Raw genomic sequence first — 27,007 nt, 5'->3', positions numbered from 1 at the left:
TATCTGTTTCTGTTGAGGAAACTAGGAATCCTGGGGGGCAAGTTTGGGGGTCCTATTCATTGTTTGGGGCCATGGAAACACCTGGTTAAAGAGTAAGTTAATGTGTGAAGATGTGGTCACGTAGCTCCTAGGTAGACTCAGATATATATTCAGCACCACCACACATCTAAGAAAAGAAAGTAACCTGAGAGAGGCTGCCCAGGCCTCTTCTTAGAAGGCAGCCTTCAGTGCACATGAGCAATGGGGTTTGGAGGGAACTGTGCTATGATAAAGACCTATAAAGACATGAAAGCAAGGCTGGAGAAAGGCGGTGGATAGGGCTTGCTGTACAGGCGTGAGGACAAAAGCTGGACACAGTGACATAGAGACTCCTCCTTCTCCTATGCCAAGATAGGAGATAGAAAGTAGACTCCTCAGCAGCTCACAGAACAGCCAGTCAGTTACAAAGTAACAACCATTAAGAGGTCTTAACCTCAAACAAGGTGGAAGATAAGAAGCAATGCTTACAGCTGTCCTCTGACACAGCACTCTCGTGCAAGCTTGCACCATGCATGCACGTGAGTGTGAACACACACACACACAAAAGATTTAAAAAAGAGAGAGACGGGAGGGTACAAAGGAGGCCCCTGGTCACTGGTGGTGCTAATTCAGGGTAGCTTGGAAGCTAGGGGTTCCACAGCCATTGCTCCCTACCCACGTGCCCCCTAAACACCATGCAGTCACTTTACACACAAGTATAAAGTGCTGCACCTGAGTCTCTCCAAGGTGACTAATTAGCTTTTACTCAGTCCTGACCATAATTGGACCAGGGCCGGCCACCCCAGGGAACCAAGACACTTTACAAGGGGACTGTGCCCTCTCAGGTTAACCCGGGACCAGGAACTAACATCTGCCACCCCGCACCGAGCCCCGAGTCATCAGTATGGCTAATTAGCACTAATTGTAATATCGTTTCTGTCTTGTGGCTAATACATTTAGACTTGCTAATCAAATCAAACCATTCCACCTTGCCTCCTGCCTTCAAATAAACATTTCTGCAGAATGAGAAATAAATAACTCCCGAGCTTTGTCGGCTTCTCTGAGCTGCTGTCTGCAGACACGGGTGGAGGTGGGGGTGGGGTGGGGATCGAGAGTAGGGTGGCCAGCTGTTTGTCTCTGGGACCAAGGGCATAAAAGGAATCTGAGAACACGCAGAGCTGTCTGGATTGCACTGAGAAAGAGAGAGAAAAGTGAGAGACCTGGAGCCTGGAAGGGAGAGGAGGGAGGAGAAGAAAAGGAAGGAAGGAAGCAGGAAGGGAAGGAGGGAGAGAGGGGGGGGTAGGGAGGGGGGGAGCTGGCTTGGTCTGTCCTTAAACAAACACCTTCCTTGTCACTTTCAGCATCTTTGGAGACGTTTCTCCAGCAGCCCCTGGTGAGGCCGGTAGCTCCTTGGAAACTTCCCTTCTCTTACCAAGGTGGTATACACAGATCTGCCTCTGCCTTGGCTCTGAGCTTGCAGACTCTAGGTCTCCAGAACTGAGTTTGCTTAGCATTTCATCCAGCGCCTGGCATGCAGTAAGTAGAGCCACAGAGCAGCAAACACACAGCCTAAGGATTAGGCTAATATCACTGAGGAGGGAACTAAGAGTCAAAGCCACCAGGTGACTGACTGACAGTGACTGACTGATCAACCAGCGTTTCTGATTGGGACAGAATGGAACTGGCTCAGAACAAATCTCTGCTGGACTGGCTCATAACTGCTCTTTTTTGGAGGGAACAGGGACCACTGTCATCCCTGTGGGGGAACAGGGACCACTGTCATCCCTGTGGTCACACATAACTCTCCTCCGGGGACCTACAGGAAAACAGAGCTGATGGCAGCCGGTCCTATGGCTCTCTGCTCAAGGACAGGAAGGAGTGGTTCTGAGAACTCTGGAAAGGAGATTGACAAAAGAGTGACCATGAATGCAATTTAGTGTAAATGGACCCAGTTACCATGGCAATCCTGCTGTGGAAATGACTGGCCTCACACACTACCCCACTGCCCAGGAAGGGTTGTGTTGGCCTGGGGAACTTCAGGACTCCCGCATGGCGCCTGGCTGTTCTGTATCTTGGGCAAACACCATGCTCTCAATTACCATTCTAGAGGGAACAGGTGTGTGGACCTAACCTGGTTCTCACCTGGTTCTGCCAGGTGTGACCTAGATCACATCACTCTCCACTCTGAGCCTGTGGTGAGGCCCAGAGATCCCCAGCAGTGTCTGGCCATGGTCCATCTCATGGCAGAAGGAAGCAAATGAGTTTGACAATAGGACGATGGAAAGAAGATGGAAGTAAGCCCTGAGCACCAACTGTAAGCATAGGTCACCATTACCTTCTGCAAGCCCTCAACACTAGAACTGCTAAACCCATTTCACAAATGAGGAAGCCAAGTCTGGAGATGTCAATTTCACTAAGAGGTGTAGGTCTACCAGCCGAGTTTGGACCTCACGAAGCCCATGTCTTCCTAACTCATCTACAGGATCACACAGCTTAGCTCGTCCTGAAAGGCTCCCCAACGCAGCATCTCATGGCTACTTACCAAGCAATGACCACAGAGTTTGGTATACAAACTAAGACAAGGGAAGGCGTCCCACATGAGGTGAGGCTGTTGACTGTCATTAATTTCAGACTTTGTTCCTGGGAATTATTGATAACAAGGTTTGTAGACGGCGTTGGATATTGAGATTTTTCATGTAGTGATCACTGCTCACTTTTTAAGTGGTTCATTAGAGATAAGTCACAGAGGAGCAGTGTTAGGGAGGATGAAGGCTCCAAAGGCTGACTGGAGAGAATCTAAGAATGGAACAGCAACCAAACTGTGATCCAATGGAGTCAGCAGCACCCTGAGACAAAGCTCCAGGGAACGACATAAAACTGGGTTTGTTCGGAGATGTGTGCACAGGTGAAAGGGCTGTAAAGTTAGTCAGAACTGGCGGCTTTCAGGGAAATCTGGCCATCCCAGGGTGCTGGGTTTATGGCAACTCACTGGTGCAGGGCACCATACTGTAAAGGCTTCTCTCTCTCTCTCTCTCTCTCTCTTTCTCTCTCGCTCTCTCACTCTCTCGCTCCGTGTGTGTGTGTGTGCCTATGCCTGTGCATGTTACTGAATCCTTGCTCCTCCTAGAGAAGCCTCTACCATCACTAAGTTAAAAGGATAGAAGGACCTTTGTACTTAAATCTTTAAACTCTTTTTTTTTTCTTAAGAAGAAATGTTCTAAAATCTAGCCTTAGAAAACCCAACACCAACAAACAATAACATTCAAACAGCAACCACTTGAGACCAAACTGGAACCATGTGTTTCCCTCCTGCTACGGAGCTGTGAGGTAAAATCAAGTACAGTCGGGGGCCAGTAAAGGTAGTGGCCACCACACCGGACAACTTCAGTCTAATTCCTACATGGTGGAAAGAGAGAACCGATTCCCACAACTCGTCCCATGACTTCTACATGCAAGCCATGGCATAGCCATACATACAATCAATCAATAAAAAAAAACCGTAATCGTGTACAGTCCAAATTATCACATGTCTGGTTTTGCGACACAACACCTGTGGCTTTGCCAGCGTCTGGGGATAGGAAATGTAGTGAGAGGACACCCTGAGCACACAATGGTCCCTGGGTTTCAATGGGGAAAGCCTAGGCATGGGAGAGGGGTGGGGGGATCCATTCTATCGGTTCAGTTCCTCTAGAGAATCCTGACGAATACAGGGCTCCTTATCCCTGAATCTCCTCAGGCATTCCCTGACATCAGTAAAGCATGACTGCCATCACTGTTATGCTAATAATCTCTCCATCATAATCATAACAGTCATCATCAGCATCACCATCGTCACTCTGGTTGCTATCATTACCACCAGCACCACCTCCCTTCACTCACCATCCTCTCCATCACTCATCAGCTTTACCATTGTTATCACCAACGTCTCCACCATCAGCATCATTACCATAGCCATTGCCATCATTAGCATCTTCACCACCACCATCAATCATCATCTCTGTCAACCGTCACCATCATCACCATAATCACCATCTCCATCGATGGCCTATCCGTCATCACCACCATCATCATAGCATCATCGTTACCATCTGTCCATCATCACCAGCATCACCACCTCCCATCAGCCATCCCCATCACCACCTCCCATCAGCCATCCCCATCACCACCATCCCCATCAGTCTCCACTTAAAATCTATCACTTTGACTTTGACATCATTATCATCCTGTTCATCACAATAATCATTACTGCCAGCTTTCCAAGAAGACAAGAGCCAACAAAAGTTAAAAAAAAAAAGCAAGATCAACCCTATCTTTCCAGTTTTTCCAGTGTCTGGACTAAGTGTCTACCTCAAACAGAGCCAGAGTTATCACACTTCAGAGGGGCCAGAATCTTGTAGGTGGCACGTGTCAACACAGAACCCTGCACCCCGACCCCCTCGGGTGGGGAGACACCAGGTACTTGTATAGGTAGACAGATGCAGGCAGGCAGTCAAGGGACTGTTGTGGTAAAGATGGTGGTGGCAATGATGAGGGACATGCAGAAGCCTGTATCCTGGTCATGGATAGCATACCTCAGTTAAAAATCTATGACCATGGGGGCTGGAGAGATGGCTCACCGGTTAAGAGCACTGACTGCTCTTTCAGAGGTCCTGAGTTCAATTCTCAGAAAACACATGGTGGCTCGCAACCATTTGTAACGGGATCTGATGCCATCTTCTGGTGTGTATGAAGACAGCTACAGTGTACTCATATATATATATATATATATATATATATATATATATATATATATGTATGTATATATATATATATATATGTTTATTATTTTTTTAAAAATCTATGACCCCTTGTTCTTAGGAATATGGTGGAAGTCCCCAGCACACCTTGTATTTGCTTATGAGTACCTACATTTTGCTCCATGAATATCAACTTAATCTGCAGAAGCAGGAAGAGCCATTTAACCCATTGTTTCTTCACTGGGAGCTTTAATTTTTCAGACAAATCACATTAAGGTAAGCCCTGTTGCTCATACGTCTGTTTCAAACATCCGCATTGCCCATGGCCACCAACAGAGGTACAGGTGTAGGTAGAAGATGGACAGCCAGGATCTCAGCACCCAAGGCACTGAGCTGAGACATGTCATATCATAGATGACAGGGGACACCATCAATGTTAAAAGGTGGTACCTGGCTTTCAGGTCCCCTTGCCTACAGCTCCACAGGGCTTTTGTGGGATTTGTCTCTGGAAACTCAGCACTCACTCTTCCCTGTGAGGGGTCCACCCTGGAGAGGTTGGGAATTGTAAAGGTTTTGCTTCTCCTTTGCAGACACACAAGGGCACTGCATCTTTAAGGGTATAAAGTAAGCAATCGTGCTTTGCAAGCACTTCCGCTACCACATAAGCCTGTGCTTCCTACTTCCACTTCCGATGTCCACCCCTTTCCTTCACCAGCAGGATACTGCAGCTCCAAGTGTGATTTGCCAGCAAGCTCCAGCAAAAGCTTGGGGTTTTCAAGTCACTTACAAAAGTCGTCCACGATGTTTCTCTGCTAATGCAGAGAGCCACGTTTCCTCACAGACATGCTTAGTACAAGGGGCTGTCACTGCCTCACAATAACTCAACCACCAGCAGCAGCACCACCACCACTGGGAGCAAAACCACTATGCTCTAATCACTGTTAAACTGCCATCATCATCATCAGAAAAACACCACCAAAGTCACCACCACACTTACGATCATCATCAAGGTTATCATCACCACCAGCATCACTGTCACAGTCACCACCCCCATCATGGTCACTATTACCATCACGGTCAGCATCACCAGCATGGTCACCACCATCAACATAATGGTCACCATCACTACCACCAGCATCACTATCACCATCACAGTCACCATCACGTCACCACCATCAACATTAACATAGTGATCATCATCTCAGCACAGTCGCCATCACCAGCTCAGTCTCTACCATTATCATTGTCACCATCACCACCATTAGCACCACCATCATGGTTACTATCACCACCATCATGAGCACCACTACCATACAATCTAGTCAAGAAGAACCCAGAGTTTCCATCATGAGAAGGAGATGATCTAAGACCTGGGCCTTCATGTATGGCCTCTGCCTCATTTGGGGGTGGGGGTGGGGGACCCAAGTGGGAGCACTGTCTTAGGTGAAAGTCCAGTGACCCCTCAGGTGTTTGGTGAGTCTGTCAAATGATCAACAGCGTGCCAGGAGATGCTGCTGAAGACCCTGGGTCCAGTCTGTGAAGGGCCCCATCTGTTCACTGGAAATACGTCCTGGATTTTATTCCTCAGGCCGTGGCTTCTGAACTGATGCCAACTGCCTCCCCGTGAAGGCCGAGGGCAGGTGTGTAGTGCTGCAGACGCCCATGTAGCCTCTAGCAGAATCTCTCCCTCTCCCATATGTGCACCCAAGTGAGAAGTCAGGCAAACATCCTGAACAACTGCCATCGGCAGTGGAGTTAGTGAGAGCATCTGGCATGTCAGGGTCGACTTTAGAATAAACAACACTGGTGACAGCACAGAGGATGGATACTGGGCAGAGAAGCCACCTAAGTGCTGGCCTTTCCCAACTGAGAGTGGCTGAGAAGTGAGGAGGGGCAGCAGCAGAAGCGGGAAAAGAAGTATTTAGGGGGTAAAGTTGGCAAGAGGAAAATGTCGGACTGATGTGAGAAGAGGCACCAGAGCGAAGCCCAAGACAGTGGGCATCTGTGCAGCCGACATCAGAGGGGAACAGCCAGGAGATGTGAGCAGAGACCACGTCACTTCAGAAGCCACATGTACCAGGTTCTGCAACACCCATCCTGTATCTTCCTCCCTCCAGTCCTGCAAGGCACTTGGTGATGCCCATCTCACAGACTGGGTACACAGAGGCTGACCCTGGTTCAAGAAGAGCCAGCCCAAGGTCACAAAACTAAGAAGGCTTGGGGATGGAATCTGAGCTGATGTCATGAAGAAGTGTCACTGCTCGGGAGGGGATCTCCAGGTTCTCTGATCCCTGGGCATAAGTGCTCATCACCTCTGCCATCACCCAAGTGTCTCCCCAGTTTACAGAAGAGGAGAAATGCCTACTGATGTATTAGCAGGGTGTCCACAGAGCCTCTGAGTGGTGTCCAGGGATGTCAGCCCTAAGCTCTGCTTCTAAGTAAACTTCACAAACATTAGCCAAGTCCTCCAGGGGTTCCTGCCTGGTCACTCCCACCACTTGGCTCCTTCCAGGCCAGGGAACTCATGCCACCAAAGTGAGGCTGCTCCATGTCCAGATGAGGCTCATGGGAGAGGAGATCATTATTTCCTGAGGTTGGCAGGTCCCATTCTTCTATCTTCCACCTTTTATGAGCTATGGGCTGACTGCTAGTGGAGAGAGGGGAGGAGATTGGTGTGGGGAGACTCACCAGCCCTCAGCCTTGGCATTTTACTCACAAGATGAAATGTTCCAATGGGTTAACACGTATGATGGTGCCTGCCACCTCAAGACACTGCTACACAAATGTCACTGTTTTAACGAATGACAGGGCTCAGAGGGACCGACTACCCTCACCTGGGATGATCATACAAGAGGAACAGAAAGGAACAACTCATATAATATAAAGTCTAAACAAACCCCACAGCTGGGCTACACTTTGAACACCAATATTTGATTTAATTAATGGTTTCTTGAGATGGGGTTTCTCTGTGTGTAACTCTGGCTGTCCTGAAATAAAACTCACTCTGTAGACCAGGCTGGCCCCAAACTTACAGAGACCCACCTTGCCTCTGCCTTTGGAGTACTGGGATTAAAGGCGTGTACTACCACTACTCAGCAATCAAGGGAATTTTCAATACTTGACATTTATTTGGCATTGTTATCTGTAAGGGAGTGGTGTCTCCTGACAGCTTCCCCAGACCCTTGCAAGTCTTTGCCTTGGGGACATATGGACATGGACATACTTCCTCCGAGGTCTGATGACAGTCAGTGACATCCCACTAGATACTCACACTGACATTGAGAATGTGGGCAGGCGGATCTCCGTGAGTTCTAGGCCAGAGAGAACTCTAGGACAGCCAGGGCTATACAGAGAAACCCTGTCTTGGGAAAAAAGAAAAGAAGGAAGGAAAGGAGGGAGGGAGGGAAAGAGAGAAAGGGAGAAAGGGAGAAAGGGAGAAAGAGAGAAAGAGAGAAAGAGAGAAAGAGAAAGAGAGAAAGAAAGAAAGAAAGAAAGAAAGAAAGAAAGAAAGAAAGAAAGAAAGAAAGAAAGAGAAAGAAAGAAGAGAAAGGAAGAAAGAAGAGAAAGGAAGAAAGAAGAGAAAGAAAGAAAAAAGAGAAAGAAAGGAAGAGAGAGAGGAAGAAAGAGAGAGAGAGAGAGAGAGAGAGAGAAAGAAAGAAAGAGAGAGAGAGAGAGAGAGAGAAAGAAATAAATTTCCCTTAATCACAACACTGAGCAAGATGGGCAGTGGTCAGTACTGGGCTCGGTTTCCAGAGAATAACCAAGTTAGCAATCAGACTTCTCTCAGCCTCTGTCCTGAATTTGTCTAGGAGGAGAAACAGTGTATCCTGGCATCCCATTGCTTGTACCAAGTGTATTTTTGTACCCCCAAAGACTGAAAGGAGGTATTTGTACACCACACACTTGACAGCAGCCGTCATAAGAGTCAAAAGGGAGAAGGAACCTGATGCCACGGATGACAACACAAAGGGCTCTGTACGCGGGAAGCTATTACTCTGCCTTTAAAAAGAAGGAAATTGCTGGGTGGTGGTGATGCAAGCTCTTGATCCGAGAACTTGGGAGGCAGAGGCAGGTGGATCTCTAAGAGTTCAAGGCTAGCCTGGTCTTCAGAGTGAATTCCAGGACAGCCAGCTCTACGCTGAAAAATCATGTATTAAAAAAAAAAGAAAGGGGGGGGGGAGGGAAGGAAGGAAGGAGAGAAAGAGAGAGAGAGAGAGAGAGAGAGAGAGAGAGAGTGGGTTCCCATTCTTGCTTGTGCAGGGACAGGCATGACTGGCACAGCCCTGAATGAACTAAGCCAATCTGTGTTTGTCTAGCTGAAGTTCTTTGAAGGAAACCAAGATGCAGAAGTAGTAAGGTGCTCTGAGGAGCGGGTGGAAAGCTGTTTAGTGAGGACAGAGTTTCAGCTTTAGCAGATTTGGGGGGTTCTGGAGATAAGTCAGAGTATCGGTGACTGGCCAGCTTGAACCAGCTTGAGTTGCCGGACCATGTATCTAATAGCAGTAAGATTTTATATCACCTACATTGTATCACAATAAACAGTTTCAAGTCTCAGTTTCTTTCTCTGCAGAGAAGGTAATAATGCTTGCAGGAGTAAGAGAGAAACTTCAGCAATCTGCTGTCCCCTCCCCCACCCCCACCCCTCTCCCCCTGCTGTGGGAGGTGCCTTGGGCAGGCTCTCTCCACTTGGAACCTTCCTGTAGAAAATAGAGAAAATGTTACAACAGACCTGTCCAGAAGGAGCCAAGCTCTACAGACCCAAAGCTGGTGCCAAAAACACAAGAGGCCTGAGCCAGCATGCCTGCCTGCTGTCAGCCCTGCTGCACACCCACCCAGGGCTGACATCTGCCCTCCAGCAGGCCCTGAGTTGTCCCTGAGTTGTGACCGTGGGTGAAGGCTGCACAGAAGACATGCAAAGCCCTGCGTAGGGTGCTGCTGGTGACACAGGGTAAAGCCAGGCTACTGCCTCCTCTCCAGCTTCTGATCTGTCACAAGTCTTGGACAGGACTGCAATTGTGCTTGAGACACGACACCCCCCACTGCTGGGTGATAGTGTGTCCTCTGTACCCAACACCCAGTGGTTATTCAAGGCATACTGGTGAATGACTGGGGTGATTGCCCCCCAAAAAGTCAATCGTGGGTCTAACCCAAGACACTCAAACTGCAACCCCAGAAGAACAAATGGTTCCTGCAGCTAGAACACCTCCTCCCAGCAGACCATAGGACAAGGAACGTGGTATTGGAGGAGCTTGGCCTTGTGTGGCCCCAGATCAAGCAATAATTAAGAAAGCTGTCGGTGCCGCACACGGGCCAGGCATAGGGAATGAGGTCAGCGGACCAGGTTGAGGAACAGAAGGGAAGGTCTATCGGAGGCTGTATCTGAGAGGGGCACACATGGAGGAACTGAGGTAAAGATGTTATGAGTGTACCCAGGGAGTGCTTCTCTCCCAGACATGGCTTGAGCAGTGTCTCAGATGTGGCATCTAGAGGCACAAGAGAGAGCCACAGAGACCCATCCTCAGCTCAACCCCACTCACTCTCCCTGGCCATTTTTTTTTAACACAACAGAGGCAGTAACCACAACTCCAACGGTCTTTCCGTCTTTGCGTGAGTTCTGGGCTGTCATCTGTGCACTCTCATCGCAGCATGAACTGAACCCCTCTGCAGCACAGCATCTAAGAGGTCCCAGGATGTAGAAGAGAGTGTAAAGACCACGGGGTCTCACGAGACATGAAAACTCTGATTTGGTGTCCCCAACTGGTACCTCCACATACTGCTCTACAGGATGTCTCCACATGGTGGAGTGATGAACAGGGGTCAAGGTGCAAAGGGAACAAGAAGTGACACAGTACGGGCACTGGCCTCTGTGTTTTTGAGCGTTCAGGTGACAGAATTGGAGTCAGAATGAACATCCTCAACCAGGACAGGGCTGTCTGAGCCCAGTCAGAGATCATCACATCAGCAAACCACTAGGAAAGGTGTAAGGCCAACTGAGCTTCCAGCCCAAGGCCCCGGGGCCAGGAAGGAAACACTTCCTCATAGCTCCCCCAGTTCCTGCCTCACCACTGTTGATAACAGCAATAGCCTCAACCCATAAACCTGGACACTTGCAGGGACAGGCCCACCGAGAGGCATGTCTACACAGCATGAACCCTTAGCTTGTCCATGATGAAGTGGGCCCAGCCAGCTCTGTCCATACCCAATTCAGTGCTCTCAGCCCCTTCCTGTTCCGGACAACTGGATGTAGCAAATGGTGCTTACAGAATAGGCAAGGCAAGTGACAATGTGGTAGTAAGTGGAGGATGGAGATGGCTTTGTGGAGCCTCTTGGCCCCACCCAGGCTGCTTGCTAAGCCCCTTTAGCCCCAACACCAGTTAGTTCTCCATACCTCTGCAACTGGGTGCCACTCTAAGGGCTCCCTGCACCATTATAGATCCAGAAACTGACTTTAAAAATCTCAGCCTCGGGGCTGGTGAGATGGCTCAGTGGGTAAGAGCACCCGACTGCTCTTCCAAAGGTCTGAAGTTCAAATCCCAGCAACCACATGGTGGCTCACAACCATCCGTAACGAGATCTGGCGCCCTCTTCTGGAGTGTCTGAAGAAAGCTGCAGTGTACTTACATATAATAAAAATAAATATTTAAAAAAAAAATCTCAGCCTCTTGGTCAAGCAGGAGGAGCATTCTACGCCGACCCTCACACCATCAGCAACCTGGTTCACGCGCCTGTTTCTCCAGGTCCCAAATCCCCAGCTGCTGATTCAAATACTCAAACCCGCTACCAAGCAATGGTTTGGAAAATCAGCCTGTTTCTCTGACCCACGGTGGAGGAAGCTGAGCAGCCTGTCCACCTCAGCTCTCCCTGGAAAGAACACACAGTTACAGGGAAGCCAGAATGTGGTTGGTGCAAGCCTGCCATCCCTTCCTCTAACAGGGGGGGCACACCTAACCTATAACCCTCAGCTATGCCAGGCTCAGGTAAAAAACATGGTTCATGTCTACCTGGAACCCTGAACTGTGACCTGACCTGGAAACAGGGCCTTTGACCTAACTCTGTGGGGGCCATTCCAGGACAGAGTGGCCCCTAAACCCAAAAAACATTACCTCATACAACGAGGCACAATGGAACAAATCTATGGATGCGTGGAAGAGCAACAGGCTGTGGCCGTGACTCCGTTCATACATGGAGAGCTTGCCTGCCATGCTCGAAGCCCAGATCTCTCAATCCCCCAAGACGGAATTGGAGGCTAGCCTGGGCTACATGAGGCCCTGTCTCAAAAACAAAAACATAAACCAAAAGAAATGAGAGAAATGACAGAGATCACCAAAGCAGGAACAGAGACTGTGAAGACACAGGCAGAGCCTACAGTGAAGTGTCCACAAGCCAAAGAACACTTGGGACCTAAGCTGGGACAGGTGGGGAGGCTCCTTCCCTGGAGCCATCGAGAAACTCCGTTCTGTAGATAACACTAATTTCAGACTTCTGTTATCCAGACCTGCTAACTAACACACTGTCGCTTTAAGCCTCAAACTGTACTCATATGATACAGTGGCCCCAGGAACCACATAGCTGAGGGACAGTGACAGCACAGGGGATGGTAACCTGAGATGTGGGCAGCCCCAGTCCAGCCTCTATCCCGGAGGTCTCTCTTTAGGCTCTATCTAGCAGAAACCTCTTTGCCGTGACTCCCCACTTACAGGCTGCTGCTGCTGCAATGGGAGCTGCTCACACTCTCACTTCCAAATTAGTGTGATCGCAAGACTGAATCGCAGATAAGAAATAATCCAGCCCAGGAAGCGTAAGAGAATCCACGAGGCAGTGGGCACCACTTGTGGGAGTCTAGTTGGGCACGGTCTGCACACCTCAAGAGTCTGGGACACCATCCCTCTGGGTAGCAACCCCAGGCCAGAGAGTCCCGGGACTAGAGTAGGCATGTTTATCTTTCCTAATGGTTAAATAAAACCTAAAAGAGGCAAACAGAACCCTGGGAAAGCATGGGAGGGGTACACACACATCCTTCTCTTGAGTCACCAGGGCTGGGGCACGAAAAGGGGGATAAATTACTACGCAAGTCCAGCCGCACTGGGATGTAATAAAATGTGTTGCTAAGATACAAGTACCAAGGAAGTTCATTAAAGGCCGCGTTAACCCCGGCTGCCAGACTCTTCCTCCTTCCAAGGCGGCTTATTTGGTGCCGTCCCCTGTGTTTATAATTAGATCCACAGTAGAAGAGGCCACGCCGCCCATTCACGTCCACTCAGCAGAATGCATTAATAAAATAACTTGGCTATGCTGACCTGGGCCTCAGTGTTGGGGTAGAGCTGCAGGCCTATTTTACCTTAAGAGCCTCACTCACTGAGCTAAATGGCAAACACCCTTGAGGAACCTCAATGGCTGTGTGGTTATACAATCTCTCTGGTGATGCTATGTTCCGCTGTGTTCACCTCACAGACTCTATACCAGGACACCTGGGCAGCTCAGACACCTCACAACCTCCCAGCATCTTAAGAGTTTCATGGTTGCAGAGTCTCAGCGGGTCAGTCCTCGTGTTCTCTGAAGTAGCCACCATGCGATGCTGGCAGGGAACAAGAGGTGAGGGAGGGAAGCCACTTCAAGACTGTGACGGGGCCCAGAAGAGCTATCAAAGGGTTGACCCAGAGGAAGAAACCAGACCTTGTCTGAGGGAAAAACTGGCTGCCTGCCCCTGTGCTGGAAGAGGGAGGAGCCTGGCAGTCAGCTCTCAGGGATGTCACTTCTGGCCAGGAGTGTTTGGAAGCCTGCGTCCTCTGCACTGATCCACCAATCAGAAGGCTTCACTACGCACTCAAAGATCACGGTCTTAGCCCCACAGGACCATTCTGAAATCAACCCTCTCATCGGAACCCTGGGAACCCCAGAGGCTGCTGGGTCAGCCATCAGAGAACCTTGAAGCCCTTAGCATTTCTGAACCCAGAATCTCCATGATAGTGAGCAGCTCCTGGCTTTGGCCCCGGTTAGCAGTCATGACTTCGTCTCCCTTAGGTGGAGTGGTGGCTTGGCAGCACAAGTCCCCCAGAAGCTCTTCTCTAGATGGTGCCAACTCTGACCCCTGCAGAACTGAGCCTAGCAGGCAGGGCCAGGAGCTGATTTAACCGGGGGAGGGGGTTAGTACAGCGGGGAGACAACCAAGCCCACCTCAGCTCTCTTCTCCATAGTCACTTGTCCTCTGGCCACACAGGTCCCTGATACAAACACTAGACCCATCCTTAGGCAGTGAAAGACTCTTCTGTCCAGAGAGTGTGAGAGAATAGCCTGTCCCCACTGCCACTGCAGGTCTTGGTTCCAATGTCATCTTCTTGGGGACAACCTCTGGCCTGACCATATGACCTCATGTACCCCATATTCCTGGGCCTGCTCTACTTGGCCAGAGTACCTGCCATCCCATAATCGCCGTATGTCACTTACTGTGTTTGACTATCACCTGCCTGAGGCTGGCAGCACTGCCTGTCCTTGTCCTGGCACCATGTTGACCCAGTACTGTCCTGTACAAGCTAAATGTCAGTGTGTTCAGGTGCCCATGGACACACAAACTCACAAAGGTGACAAAGGTCTCAAAGGGACATACCAGAGAATATGCAAAAAGGGTGTAAGATACTGTACTGGCTGGTTTTGGGTGTCAACTTGACACAAACTGGAGTTATCACAGAGAAAGGAGCCTTGCTTGGGAAAATACCTCCATGAGATCCAGCTATAAGGCATTTTCTCAATTAGTGATCAAGGGAGGAGGGCCCCTTGTGGGTGGTGCCATCCCTGGGCTGGTATATATAATCTTGGGTTCTATAAGAAAGCAAGCTGAGCAAGCCAGGGGAAGCAAGCCAGTAAGTAACATCCTTTCATGGCCTCTGCTTCAGCTCCTGCTTCCTGACTTGCCTGAGTTCCAGTCCTGACTTCCTTTGTTGATGAACAGCAATGTGGAAGTGTAAGCTGAATAAACCCTTTCCTCCCCAACTTGCTTCTTGGTCATGATGTTTGTGCAGGAATAAAAACCCTGACTAAGACAGATATGGAGAGCTCTGTTACCCCAGTGTCCTTCCAGTCTCCAGTACTCAACACTCTGGGCCACATGGTAGTACCAGGCTTGGCTTTAAGAAACCAGCTACGGGTGGCCCTCTGCACATCTTTCAAAGTTTCTACATTTGCCATTATGCCTGCAGCTATGACAACCTCACCCCACGGCCACACCAGTATCTAGCATGCCCTTTTCTTTCTTAGCCAGGACAGACTGAGGGAGCGGGGAGTGCAGTATGGGCAGATGGAATTGTCACCTAGCAGCCTGCCCCAGCATGCATGTCACCACCAAGCAGTGTCATTAAATCCAGGTATGTGACACTCCGCTGATGGCAGGGATCAACCCCTCTTGGTGAGCTTTATCTCACAGTTCTGGACAGGGGTCTCTGATGTATATTTTAATAACTCTGAAGTTTGTTTATATGTGTAGATTGTCTGCCTGCCTGAATGACATAAGATCACCCCTCCCCCTACTTCCTCCCTTCTTACTTCTCTATTCCACCCCTGCCCTTTCCCTTTCCTAGGGGCAGAAAGCTTCTTGCAGCTTGTCTCGGTGACAGTTTGCTGGCACCTGTAGGCAAAGCCACCTCAGCCCCACCACCGCTATCTTCTAAGACTCTGGTACACCCATGAAGGGACCAGACAGCAGGTATCATGTCCCCCAATGGTCTCACTAGTTATTGACATCTAGCACCTCTATTTAGGGACTTTACCCACCTCACGGGCCCACTGTAGACCTCTATCCCCAAATGTAGACTCCAAATGTAACAAGGAGTATGCACCGGCTGAGCAACAAACAAGAACACTGGGGCTAAGACAACCAACCTTCATCTAAAGCCCTGCAACGAGTCTAAGCCAACAGGTTTCACACACAACTCTGGAACAGAGAGAGCTCAGGGGCTCTGTCCATGCTGCCCATTCCTTACTTGTGCAGCCTGGAAGTCTGCTGCCACCAGGCCTCTAAGAATCACTTTAGAGTCATAAGAGCAGCACCCGGGGACGGCTTCTTCATGGGTGATCCTGTTGTCAGAACAAAAAGGACATCCCAGGCAGGACCCAAGCTCTGAAAGCAGCAGTCCCTGGGAGAGGCAGCTTTTAAGAGAAATTATCATAGGACTCTCTTCCTTTTGGTCATAGCATGGTGGGTGAAGACTAAACCTTTCAGAAAGTTCTGATCACTAGACACAGTCCCCAGGCCTGTTCAATTCACAGACTCACTTTCTCCTTTGTGAGAGGATGTGTCCTCCAATATGCCTTGGTATTCACTTCAGATATGTTCAACCATAACCCACTAACTAGTTCTAGGAGATGTTGAGAGACATCTTCATCTACCAACTCTCAAGTCTAGCACCCAATTCCAGCTGTGTTCACAGGAATATTAAGGCTTAGAGCATCTCTAAATTGCTAGCAGGGTATAGTGACACACACCTTTAATCCCAGCACTCAGGAGGCAGAGACAGGAAGGAAGATCTCTAAGCTCAAGGGCAAGGTGGTCTGCACAAGAGTTCCACGACAGCCAGGGCTACATAGTAAGATGCTTTCTTTTAAAGAAAGAAAGAAAGAAAGAAAGAAAGAAAGAAAGAAAGAAAGAAAGAAAGAAAGAAAGAGGGAGGGGGAGAGAGAGAGGGAGGGGGAGAGAGAGAGGGAGGGGGAGGGGGAGAGGGAGGGGGAGGGGGAGAGAGAGATGGAGGGGGAGAGAGAGAGGGAGGGGGAGGAAGAGAGGGAGGGGGAGGGGAGAGGGAGAGAGGGAGGGGGAGAGAGAGAGAGGGAGGGGGAGGGGGAGAGGGAGGGGGAGGGGGAGAGGGAGAGAAAAAGTGACTCTGAGGTTTCTGTCCCACCCAAAAAAGACAACTGTGTCTGGGTTCTAAGGCTTTCTGCCGCTTGCAATTACGTTAATAAAGCAACAGTGAGAACATCTCCTCCACTCAACTGCCCTGCTGCAGGCTGGGCATCAGGCCCAGCACAGAATTGTTGAGACCCCACCTTAGGACCAAAGCCAGCTCCTTCCCAGACTGAGGGTTTGACTTCTTCCGGGATATCCTACCCTAGAGAAAAGAAGATCCCCGTGGATACACCATTTCCTTGTCACAAAGGGGCTAAAGTGCAGCCCAGCTGAGAGCACGGATGCCTGTTGTTGTCCATCAGAAGAAACCAGAAGGAAGCTGCCAGAAAGAAGCCCCAGCATTGGTTTCGACACTACCCCGCAATGATACCTGCAAGGAAAACATTCTTGTCTCTCTAGAGAATAGAGACAACATTCTCTATTCTGCTAATATTTCAAAATTAGAAAAATTTGTCTACCTTAATGCAGAACAGGATGTCAGCTGCCATCAAAAAGAAAAACCCAAGCCCTGCAGAGAGAAACTCAGGCCAGGGTCGCACAAACACAAAGATGGATGTTGGTGTCAGGCAGGCTCCTCGATAGATCCAGGGTCTGTCCACTCTAGTCCCACTTGCTGGACCTCCCAACCTGCCCTGCCACATGTTCCCAATCTGGCACTAGGTAGAACAGGGAGACAGAACAGAGAGAGATCTGCCCAGACCCCCTGAAAGTTTTAGGACTTTCTGTATCATGGAAAAGTCCCACCATGACCTCTAGAATGGTCTCTGACTGGTGGGAAATTGTGCCCAATCATTTGCTCTGACCTGAATTTCTCTGCAGGCTCAACACAAACACACACACACACACACACACACACACACACACACACATCTATCACCCCATGCAGCCAGTAGCTAACACCCAGAGCATCTCCACTTACTAACTGTGTGACCGCCACATTTCCACTCACCCCACCTCTGTGGTTTAGCCTACTCCTGGACAAAATTACAATTACCAGCAGTCCTTCCTCAGAGGGCCAGGTAAGGGATGAGTGAGGAGGAATGGGAGACAGAAGGGGCTCTGAGGTGCAGATGTCCAACAAGCAAGGTGTAGATTCGGCAATGCCGGTAAAAATAAAAAACGTCAAATCCCAGAGCTTTTGCAACATCTCATTTAATCATCTGCTGCCTCCATAAAACCACTTTATGGACCACTTGCCCTGTATTCTATGATCTTGTTTGGCAGCAAAGTGTTGCTTCTTCCCCCCCTTTCTTGTTGAGGGTCACAAGCTTCCAAGGTGGCAAACACTGACCAGGAAAGACCAGGACTCCAAGTCTGGAGCCAATTTACAGTTCGGGTCTGCTCAGTTTGAAAACCTGACACAGACCTTTGTTACTGGCCTCTTAAAGGCAAGTGAGACCCTCCTGAGAGGTCTCTCTGAGGGGGGAGAGCCAGAGGCCTCTGGAGCCCTCCCCACAGGTGATAGGAGTCTCCACTGCCAAGGACGAGACCAGAGAGCCAGAGCTAACACTTCCAAACAGAACAGTAACTCACACGCACAAGCGAAATAAAAAGACGGAGAGCCCACGATTCTGTTCCCAAAGAGACAAAGGCATCAGACAGAGAACCTGCTCCATCACTGGGTGAACCCCATAGCCAGGAGCTCTAATGAGGCACCAAGGGATTGCCAAAGTTATTATCAGCGTCATCTCATTGAAAAAATTCAGGCCTAATTGAAAGCAAGCGCACAGTTCTGACAGCAGGTGCTTTGAGAGGCAAAATATCAAAGTGAACTCTCTGGACCAGTTGAAAAGGACGCCACCATCAGCAGTCACCGTCATCAACTGGTCCCAGGGGTGGCGAGTGCATGACACCTCCCACAAAAACCGGCCACGGCACACTTCCCGAACAGTCTGTAGACCGGCTGGGAATTTGGAGGTTGTTCGGGAAGGCACAAATCTAAAAGCAGTAAGGCCACTCACTCAAAAGTTTCCCTTGACTTCGGGGCTCCCGTGAAACTTTCCCAACCACTGTCTCACTTCCTCCAAAAGGCCTGGTTGGGGCTGTGGCGGGGTGTCTCATCCCTGCCCACATTGCAAACAAATGCAAAAAAGGCAGAATGGCTTACCCAAGGTGGTCTGGCCAGAGCAGGTCCTGGCACCTAAGGATTTGGGGAGTGAGGTAAGGTTCTGCCCATCTTGTCATACCCAACAAAGCTGAACATCCCGCCAGAGAGGATGCTGATGCCACAGGCAAACTGAATGGACGATCCCATTCGCTGAGAGACCTTATCATCTGACCTTAGGAAGTCTCCCTTCTATTATCTGTTTAGTGGAGAAGACTGGCCAGCCCAGCCTGACCCAAGACCCAAACATCCTGAGAACCAGGTGGTAGGAAGGTGTTTGCTAAGAGTCCCTGTGTGTCTTAGTTAGGGTTTTACTGTTGTGAACAGACACCATGGACCAGGTAACTCTTATAAGGACAACATTTAACTGGGGCTGGCTTACAGGTTCAGCTGTTCAGTCCAGAAGGTGGGAACATGACATGATGCAGGCAGAGCTGCGAGTTCCACATCTTCATCTGAAGGCTGCTAGTGGAAGACTGACTTCCAGGCAGCTAGGATGAAGGTCTTAAGCCCATGCCCACAGTGACACACCTAGTTCAACAAAGCCACATCTCCTAATAGTGCCACTCCCTGGGCCAAACACATACAAACCGTCACACTGTGACAGCCTCTTTAGGCACAGGCAGTACCGCAGGCCACCTGCTCTGTCCCCACCTTCTCTGCTAGTGCAAATTCACCACCTAGGAGCTGCCCCTCAGCCCAGAGAGTGCTTACTGCTTCTTCAGCTGCCAAGAGCTAAACAGCTTGAATCAAAACTTCACTGTGCCTTGAGGAATGGGTGGACACGCCTACCTTCCCAGCTGTATGAGAACGTTCATCAGTGAAGACCACACAGAAGTCCTCCATAACCCCGGTATTGGGCAGGACCCCTTTACACGCCTGTGAGATTGATTAACTGCAATGTTTCCAACAGAGGCCCATGAGGAATAGGAACAGATGTCTGTCTGTCTGTCTGTCTGTCTGTCTGTCTGTGTACATATACCCATCCAGGACAAGCAGCTAAGCATGCCCCAGGACTCATACTGATAGGGCCTCAAAGGCAGGATGGGGAACTAAAAGCTAGAAGGTGACTTTTAAACTGCCCGGGGGGGGGGGGGAAGGGGGGTATGTGCAGAGAGGTTTAAAGTTTGAGGTCAGTCAGGGCTATATAGTTAGATCTTATCTCAAAAAATATTAAAAGTGAAAATTCTCCTTTATCCCTGAAATGCCACTTCAGAGCATGAGAATGACAGTTATTTTCCTGGTCTCCAAGATCCATGGGACTGGAGAGCTGGCTCAGCAATTAGGAGTGTTTGCTGCTCTTCCCAAGGACTTGGGGTTCATCTAGGCATTAACATTCCCCATAACCCCAGCTTCAGGATATCTAATGTCTCCATCTAGGCTCAACCGACATTTGCACACATGTATCATACACATACAGCACACAGAGTCGGGTAGGGGCTGAAGAGCTGGCTCAGCAGTTAGGAGTACTTGCTGATCTTCCAAAGGGCCTAGGCTCAGATTTCAGTCCCCATGTAGAGCTGCTCACAGACCACCTGTAACTCCACTCCTCCCCTGGGTTTAACCACCAGGAAGCCTACCAGCAACCCTACCTCTTACTTGCAAGGTTTACTCAGGCCACCAGCCCCACCTGGCCATGTCTGAGTTCTGAGGACACAGCCAGGTTACCCAGCTTAAAACTCATGGCATGACCTATTCCTAGAAACTCAGCCATCCACACCTGACCCCATCAGGTTTCCAGGGAGTGGGTCTCCCTCTTTTCTCCACCCACTCATTTCTAAGACATACTTTTAAAATCCACCTTCCCTTGTCTGCTCACCCTGGAAGCATCAGCTCATCCATGCTAATCCCGATTTTCTACCTACCCTGAGAACAAACATAGGAAAATGCTCCCTCCCTAATGGAGGAACTTACAACCTAACAAAGAAAACCATGCAAGATGAAGGCAGCAGACACCCAGCCCTCCTCAAAGGCAGAGGTGTGCTTGGGGTACAGGAGCAGCCAAAATGTCTTCTGCCAAGTGCAAAAGTTGGAGGAGTAAACAACCCCAGCAAGGGATAAACAGCAGGGGGCACCCTAGGGTTCCATTCGGGAGCAACAACAGACCACTGAAGGTTTGCCCGCCCCCCACGGCCCCCGAGTGATCATAGCCCATGTAAGTCAGTATGATGAATAACGTAATAGGAAGGGCTGGACAGATTCCTGCTAAAAGATAGATACACTCACATGTCCATCAACAGGTGAACAGTTAAGCAAACTGTACTGTCTCCACTCTCAGGTTATTCAAATACAAAGCACACACAGTTACAGCTTTGCATGAAGCTATGTCCGAAACACACAACTCCTGCAGACAGAAAGCACAAGTGGTCCAGGCCTAGGGAGAAGGCAGAGCCTAGCTTCCAGGTGATAAATGCTCTCAAATGGATGGCAGCCATGGCTCGGGGACTGATGTAGGAAAATTGTCAAACTTCCTGTGGGTGACTTGTGTCCCCATGACACACAAGCAGAAAGGGCTTTTGATCTCTTCTGGGAGATGACAGCAGTGAGCAGGTCCAGGGTGGTGGAGAGTGGGTCCCGCTCGCTGGAGGGCTCTGGTGAAAGAAAGGGTCCAAGCATTTGCCCCAAGCAGTTTCTTGCAAAATAAAACACAGAGCCTTTCTCACCCTTGTCTTCTCTTTAATGTGTAACCATTCTGTTTCAACATGGACCCTCGCTCTTGCTTGGGAAGAAGACTAAGGTTTACTCTTCTAGAGCAAAAAGCTCAGAAAACAAAAGAGCCTTTCAGCAGACAGTGTTGGGAGTGAGTGCTCTGGGGATAAACCAGCACACAGGTTCCCGTGTCCAGCTCTCTGGTGTCTGACCTAGAGAGTGAATCATACAGAAGGCTCGATTCAGGCAGGGCCTCTAAGCACCTGATACATAATCCCTTTCAAAAAGACAGATCTGTATCGCCACACCTGAGGACAGCCCCTCAGAATCCAGAGTCCATAAAATCAACAGATCAGGAGGTATCCCAGACTCTGGGCTCATCTTCAGGGTCTCCCCGGCCATGCCCCAAGCGCTGCAGCAGCAGTTCAGACAGAGCCCCTGCTCGCTGAGCTCACTCTGGATTGCAGGGCAGGGCAGGTGAGGCCATGACGAGCTTGAAAGGCTGTGCAGAACTCCAAAGGAGGGAGGAGAAGCTTCCGGTATTTATGATTCCCCTATTATTTACACAAAGTGCTTCTTGCTTGACAATGCAGATTAAAATGTTACTGCATCTCAGCATGTGTTGCAAATTCTCGGAGTAAAACCACTGAGGCAGCTAATAGAGGCTTCACACAGCATGGCTTAAGTCTAGTCTACCCCAGGTCCAAAGCCCGCCTGGCACGCTGCCTGTTATTTGGGGGGGTCACCATTCCACCTTCACACCTCCCTTCTTTTGAGGGGAGGGGGATATGAACTCCCCTTGCAAAACACAAGGTATGTAACAGAAACTTGTATTCAACCACAAGATGCCCCCAATGATGGGAGGAAAACTGTACACAGAATTTCTCCCCCTTCCTCTGACCAAGCCACTTTTAGGAGTCCTCTCAATATATCTGTATTTCTCAAAGTAACTGAAAAGTAAAACAAAATATCCCAGTGTCAAGGGCACTGTCTGTTGGAGTTACCCTATTGCTACTGTGTATCTAACAGAGGAAGTTAACAAACTGTAGAGTTTCAGAGTTACCTTACTGCTACTGTGTATCTAACAGAGGAAGTTGACAGGCCAACTGTCCTCTAACTATATATAGTTCCATCACTTGCCTGTGAACTTCTGATTGAAACTTAACCTTTTTATTTCATATTCCAAGGGGCAGCACAGGAAAACACCTCCAGGGGTGGAAAAGCTATGACCCCCCCAAACCCCCAAATAACTGTATATAGAGAGATTGTACCTTTAAATTCTTCCTTGAATTAAAATATACACTGCACTACACCTGACTTATGAAATTTTTCACCCTCACTCTTGCACTGCAACTAACTTCTCCAGGGCAAGTTTTGGGTTGCCCATGCAAAACCGAGTAGTCTCTGACCTTGTAAATCCATCCGGTCCCAGCCAAACTGCCAATCACCACCAAAGTCCTCCAGAAAGCACAGACAGTTAAAACCACCAGCTCATTACATAGGTGAACCCTGAGAGCTCTTGCAGCCAGACGGGCAACTCTATTAGCATGCTGAACCCTGCCTCGGCCCCCCTCCTCTCCTTCTTTTATGAGCCCTTGTTATATAAAAGGCCACAAAGAGAAACAGAAAAGCCGACTTGCCTTCACAAACACAAGTTCCGATGGCCAGGCCAAACCCTGGCTGCCTACCAAATGTTATTTTTAGGCATCTAAACGGGAAACATTTTTAAAAGGCCAGAGAACAAAAGTTTTCTGGCTTCCTTTCTTTCTTTTAAAGCACTCACACAAAAAGATGGAGGCACTGTTCCTTTGCAGGCAATACTCCGGAGTTCAAATTTAAAGGCAAAGGCATCCTGGGGGTAGGAGGGTTCCTCCCCCCCCCCCCCCCAGGCTGCCTCTACCTTCAAACAGGATTTTCAAAGATTTCCTTTGTAGCCTTATCTAAATTCCGGCATATGGGATAATAAATAGCTACTCATTTACTATCATAAAAAATTTAAAGCCCTGAAATAGTTGCCACAATCCAGAAGAAACGATCGCACATAAGCTCGGAAAGACCTACTCCAGATAGTGAAACTAACTGGCACGAAGCGCACACATAAAGAGACATTGTTGCGAAGAGAGGCACCTAGCATTGGTTTTTCCATTTTAAATCTTCTACTCCAAGCCTAAGACTTCACAACTTCGCGTTTTACCCAGGCTATCACACTGTTCCAGATTTGTTAGTTTTGTTTTGTTTTGTTTTGTTTTAAAGTATCTGGTTTGATTCTACACAGTGATTAAACATCTTTGTGCTCTGCGGAAAAGGGTCTTCCAACCCCTCCCCCTCCAAAAATGGCATCGAAGCAATCAAAATGGTAATGCCGGGCCTGGGTCCCCTCCCCCCGCGAACTCCCCGACTTCGCCGGGGCCGCGCGCAGGCCCCCCTCCGGCGAGAATGGAAGCTTCCACTCGCGGACGGGGGCGCGCAGCCCGGGGGTGGGGGGTTGGGGGGGACGGGCTCCGACAGAAAGGGGCAAATGCCTGACTCCCCAGCCTACGGTCCAGCCCGGCGTCCCCTCTGCTCTTGCGCGCCCCCTCCCATCACTTTGCAACTTTAAAGACTCGGCCTGGAGCACCGGCCTGCGAGCCGAAGCATCCTCCCGGGCAACTGCGAGCTCCGCGCCGCTGGGGAGAGGGGGGTCCCCGTGGGCTGGGAGAGGGAAGTCGGCCGGGCCGGGGGTCCTCGGGCTGCCCGAGTCCCGGGCGAGCGGCAACATTCCGAAGGAAGCGAGAGCTATGCCTGGGCCCGGGCGGCGAGCGGGGGGAGGGAGGGGCGCGCCCCCGCCCGCCGCCTCGGAGACCCGGGTGCACCATTGGCTGTACAGCTCAAAGTTCTCGGCCGGCGGCGCGCAGGGGCGGGGGCGCGCGCGGAGGGGGAGGGGCTCGGGGGCGCGCAGTCGGCCGGGCTCCGGCGGCGGCATCTGTTCGTGGTGCTGAAACCCGGAGCGCTGAGCTCAGCGTAACTAACTCACAATGGACAACTTTTCTTCGCCTTGGGGGCGGCGGGCGCGCACCCCCATGGTTGGAGCTCCTCGCGGGTCCCCACAGCCCCTTCCAGGCATAGACGCTCAAGTTAGGGCAGAACTGGGGGGTCCCGGGGGCGCCTTTCTTTTGTTCCCCGGGAGCTGGCGTCAGGTTCCGAGAATAAAAAGTGAGGCCGGCGGGATGGCCGGGAAGAGGCCGGCTAGGAGAAGGATCACCAAACCGGGTCGGCAGTGCCACGCGGAAATGGCTTCCAAGGAGTTTGGGGTGCAGGCCTGAATTGCCGCCCCCTTGTGTCCCCCTCCCACCGCAGCAGGGATCAGGGGATGCCGAGGCCGGGGAATGTCCACGTTCCCAAAACATGTCCACCGCTCAAGATGGACGCCGGGCAGCCGGCGCCTCGGAGGTACGGCGCAGATCTTTGGCCGGCCGCCGGAGCCTCGCGCTCCCCTCAGCCACCACAAATCAGCTCTTTCTATCAAGAAAGGGAGGACGGCAACTTTGAGGACTGCAGCCATAACCCCACGGGAGCCGGAGCGTGCGGCGACCGTACAGGCACTTTTTAGGGTGCTGCCAAAGTGCCCGGCGACCCTCCCTGGACCCCGGTCCCCTGTGGGGGATAGGCCCCCTCCTTACTTGTTTGTCGCTGAGCGCTGCGATCCGTGGCTGCCTTTCGTGGAGCTGCTTCTTGAGGTCGCCGTTCTACGGAGACACAGAGGAGCGGGCTCAGCCTGGCCGCCCCGGGGGGGGGGGGCGAGCAGGCGAGCCCCGAGCCCCGCATCCCCACCACCTAATACCTGGCGGACCAAGCCAACCCCAACGCGCCCCAACTTTCCGGGACCGCTTTCCTCACACGGGCCACCGTGCAATGTCGCGCGAAGCAGCTTACCTGTGGCTGCCGCCTCATTGGGGCAGCTCCCGGGGCGGGGCGGGGGCCGAGGCCACCCGGCGGCGCGCCCCGAGCCGTGCAAGTTTGCAGGCCGGGGTGCGGGTGCGAGTGAGTGTAAGAGTGTGTGCCGGGGGAGGGGGGACGAACAAAGAGCCAAGTAAACACGGCGAGTCCGTGTCGAGCAAAGCTCATAAATATTCAAGTCGCGTCCTAATCTCCCCAACACACACACGCGCACGCCGCAATATCGCTCGGGCACCGGCCGCCTCTCGCCCGAGTCACAATCGCCAAACTACTTTTGCTAACAGTGAGGGTCGGTGCCGGGCTGGGCCAGGAGCAGGAGGCTAGGAGCTGGCCTGTCCATGCACCCTGTTCCCTGGGCAGCTCTAGGAGGGTCCCCTTTCCGGGTGCCCGAGTTGTGCAAACGGGGCAGTGGCAGAGAAGACGCCACGCTGGAGTCCCACGAACCCTGGATCTGCAAACAGTGCTGGATCGCACGGAAGCGAGGGGGAGAGGGAGAACTAAGGGTTCCATCCCAGCCCTGGGACATGTTCCAGGAAGGGGCCTGCTTCCAGCACCCCTGAGACCAAGAGTTAGATACGGAGCTTTGATCCCTCTCGCCTCCACTCCCCGGGCCACTAATGCTCCCCGGTCCAGGCTCCGGGACCACCTACCTGGTGGCGCGCGAGTTCCACCGCGAGCGCCTCGGACCGGCTTTGCAGCTCCATCGCCGCAACTTGGGCAGCACTTTGCGCTCACTTTGGCCGGAGCTCGCAGGAAGTTGTGCGGCTCGGCGGGAACCAGACCGGGAGAGCTCGGATCCGGTGTCCCGGGCACAGAGAGACACGAGTCCCCTCCTGCAGCGCCGATAGGAAAGGAGGCTGACGAGAGGGAAGAAAGGCGAGCTGGCGCCCAACTCTTCCGGCTGCCGCTAAGTTGCGCCGGGTGCCCGGGATGCCTGCGCCGCCCGGCGCATGGCCCCCCGGCGCCGGGAGCCCCGCGCAGCCCCCCAGCGCGCGCCCTGTCGCCGCCCGCGCCAGCTGACCGCCGGCAGGGACTATATTTCCTCCGGCGCGCGCGCCTGGATCTCGCTGGGGCCGCGGCAAAGTTGTGCCTCGGCACGATGCTAATTCGGCAGTGCCCGGATGGAGCGGGCCGGGGCGGCAGGAGGCGGTGCCGGGAACCCGCCGCCCGCCCCGCCCCGCCCCGCCCGGCCCGCCCCGCCCCGCCCGGCCCGCGCGTGCGCATTGCGTTCGGCCCAGCGACCAGGCTCAGGAAACAAAAGTGGCGGCTGAGCGGAGCGCAAAGTCGCGGCTCTGAGAGCTGAGCGCCCGAGAGATCTCCTCGGTGCGCAGCCGAGAGCACGGGGAGCAGGGAATGCTTTCACAGTCCCACTCCCGGAGGGACACTTCCCGCAGCAAACTGAGATGCCACCCTCCTGCTTCTTGCACCTCCTCCCTCCTCCACTCCCCCTTCTCGCCTCGCTCTCTGGTTTTATTTAAATCACCGGGTCCTCTCCCGCAGCGCCTAGCACTGAGACTGGGGAACTAAATCAGTCCTGTCGCCGGAGTCCCAGCGCCTAATGGCCGCTGTGGTATTTAAACAGTATGAAAACTGATCTCTTGATTGGTCCTTTAATGATTTTTTTACACTCACAATTAAACTCTCAACAGATGTCCCTAGACTTTTTTTTTTCCA

At 51.3% G+C, this 27,007-nt stretch overlaps 1 protein-coding gene across 1 annotated transcript in view; it reads right to left on the bottom strand.

Annotated features, from left to right (window-relative positions):
- The window catches only part of Phf21b (PHD finger protein 21B), a 71,992-nt gene extending 45,562 nt beyond the window's left edge, over positions 1–26,430 (bottom strand). The window contains exons 1-2 of the mRNA XM_029470050.2: positions 25,984–26,430; positions 25,057–25,122 (exon numbers count right to left, since the gene is read on the bottom strand). Coding sequence (XP_029325910.1) covers positions 25,057–25,122; positions 25,984–26,037 — 120 coding nt within the window. The 5' untranslated portion in view covers positions 26,038–26,430. The remainder of the gene's footprint in view (positions 1–25,056; positions 25,123–25,983) is intronic.
- Positions 26,431–27,007: the final 577 nt, after the last annotated feature.

This window comes from Mus caroli, unplaced genomic scaffold (assembly GCF_978045245.1).
Source record: "Mus caroli unplaced genomic scaffold, Mus_caroli_1 scaffold_16, whole genome shotgun sequence".
Lineage (NCBI taxonomy): Eukaryota > Metazoa > Chordata > Mammalia > Rodentia > Muridae > Mus > Mus caroli.
The sequence above is the reverse complement of the archived record's forward strand: the minus strand, read 5'-3'. Positions and strand labels throughout refer to the sequence as shown.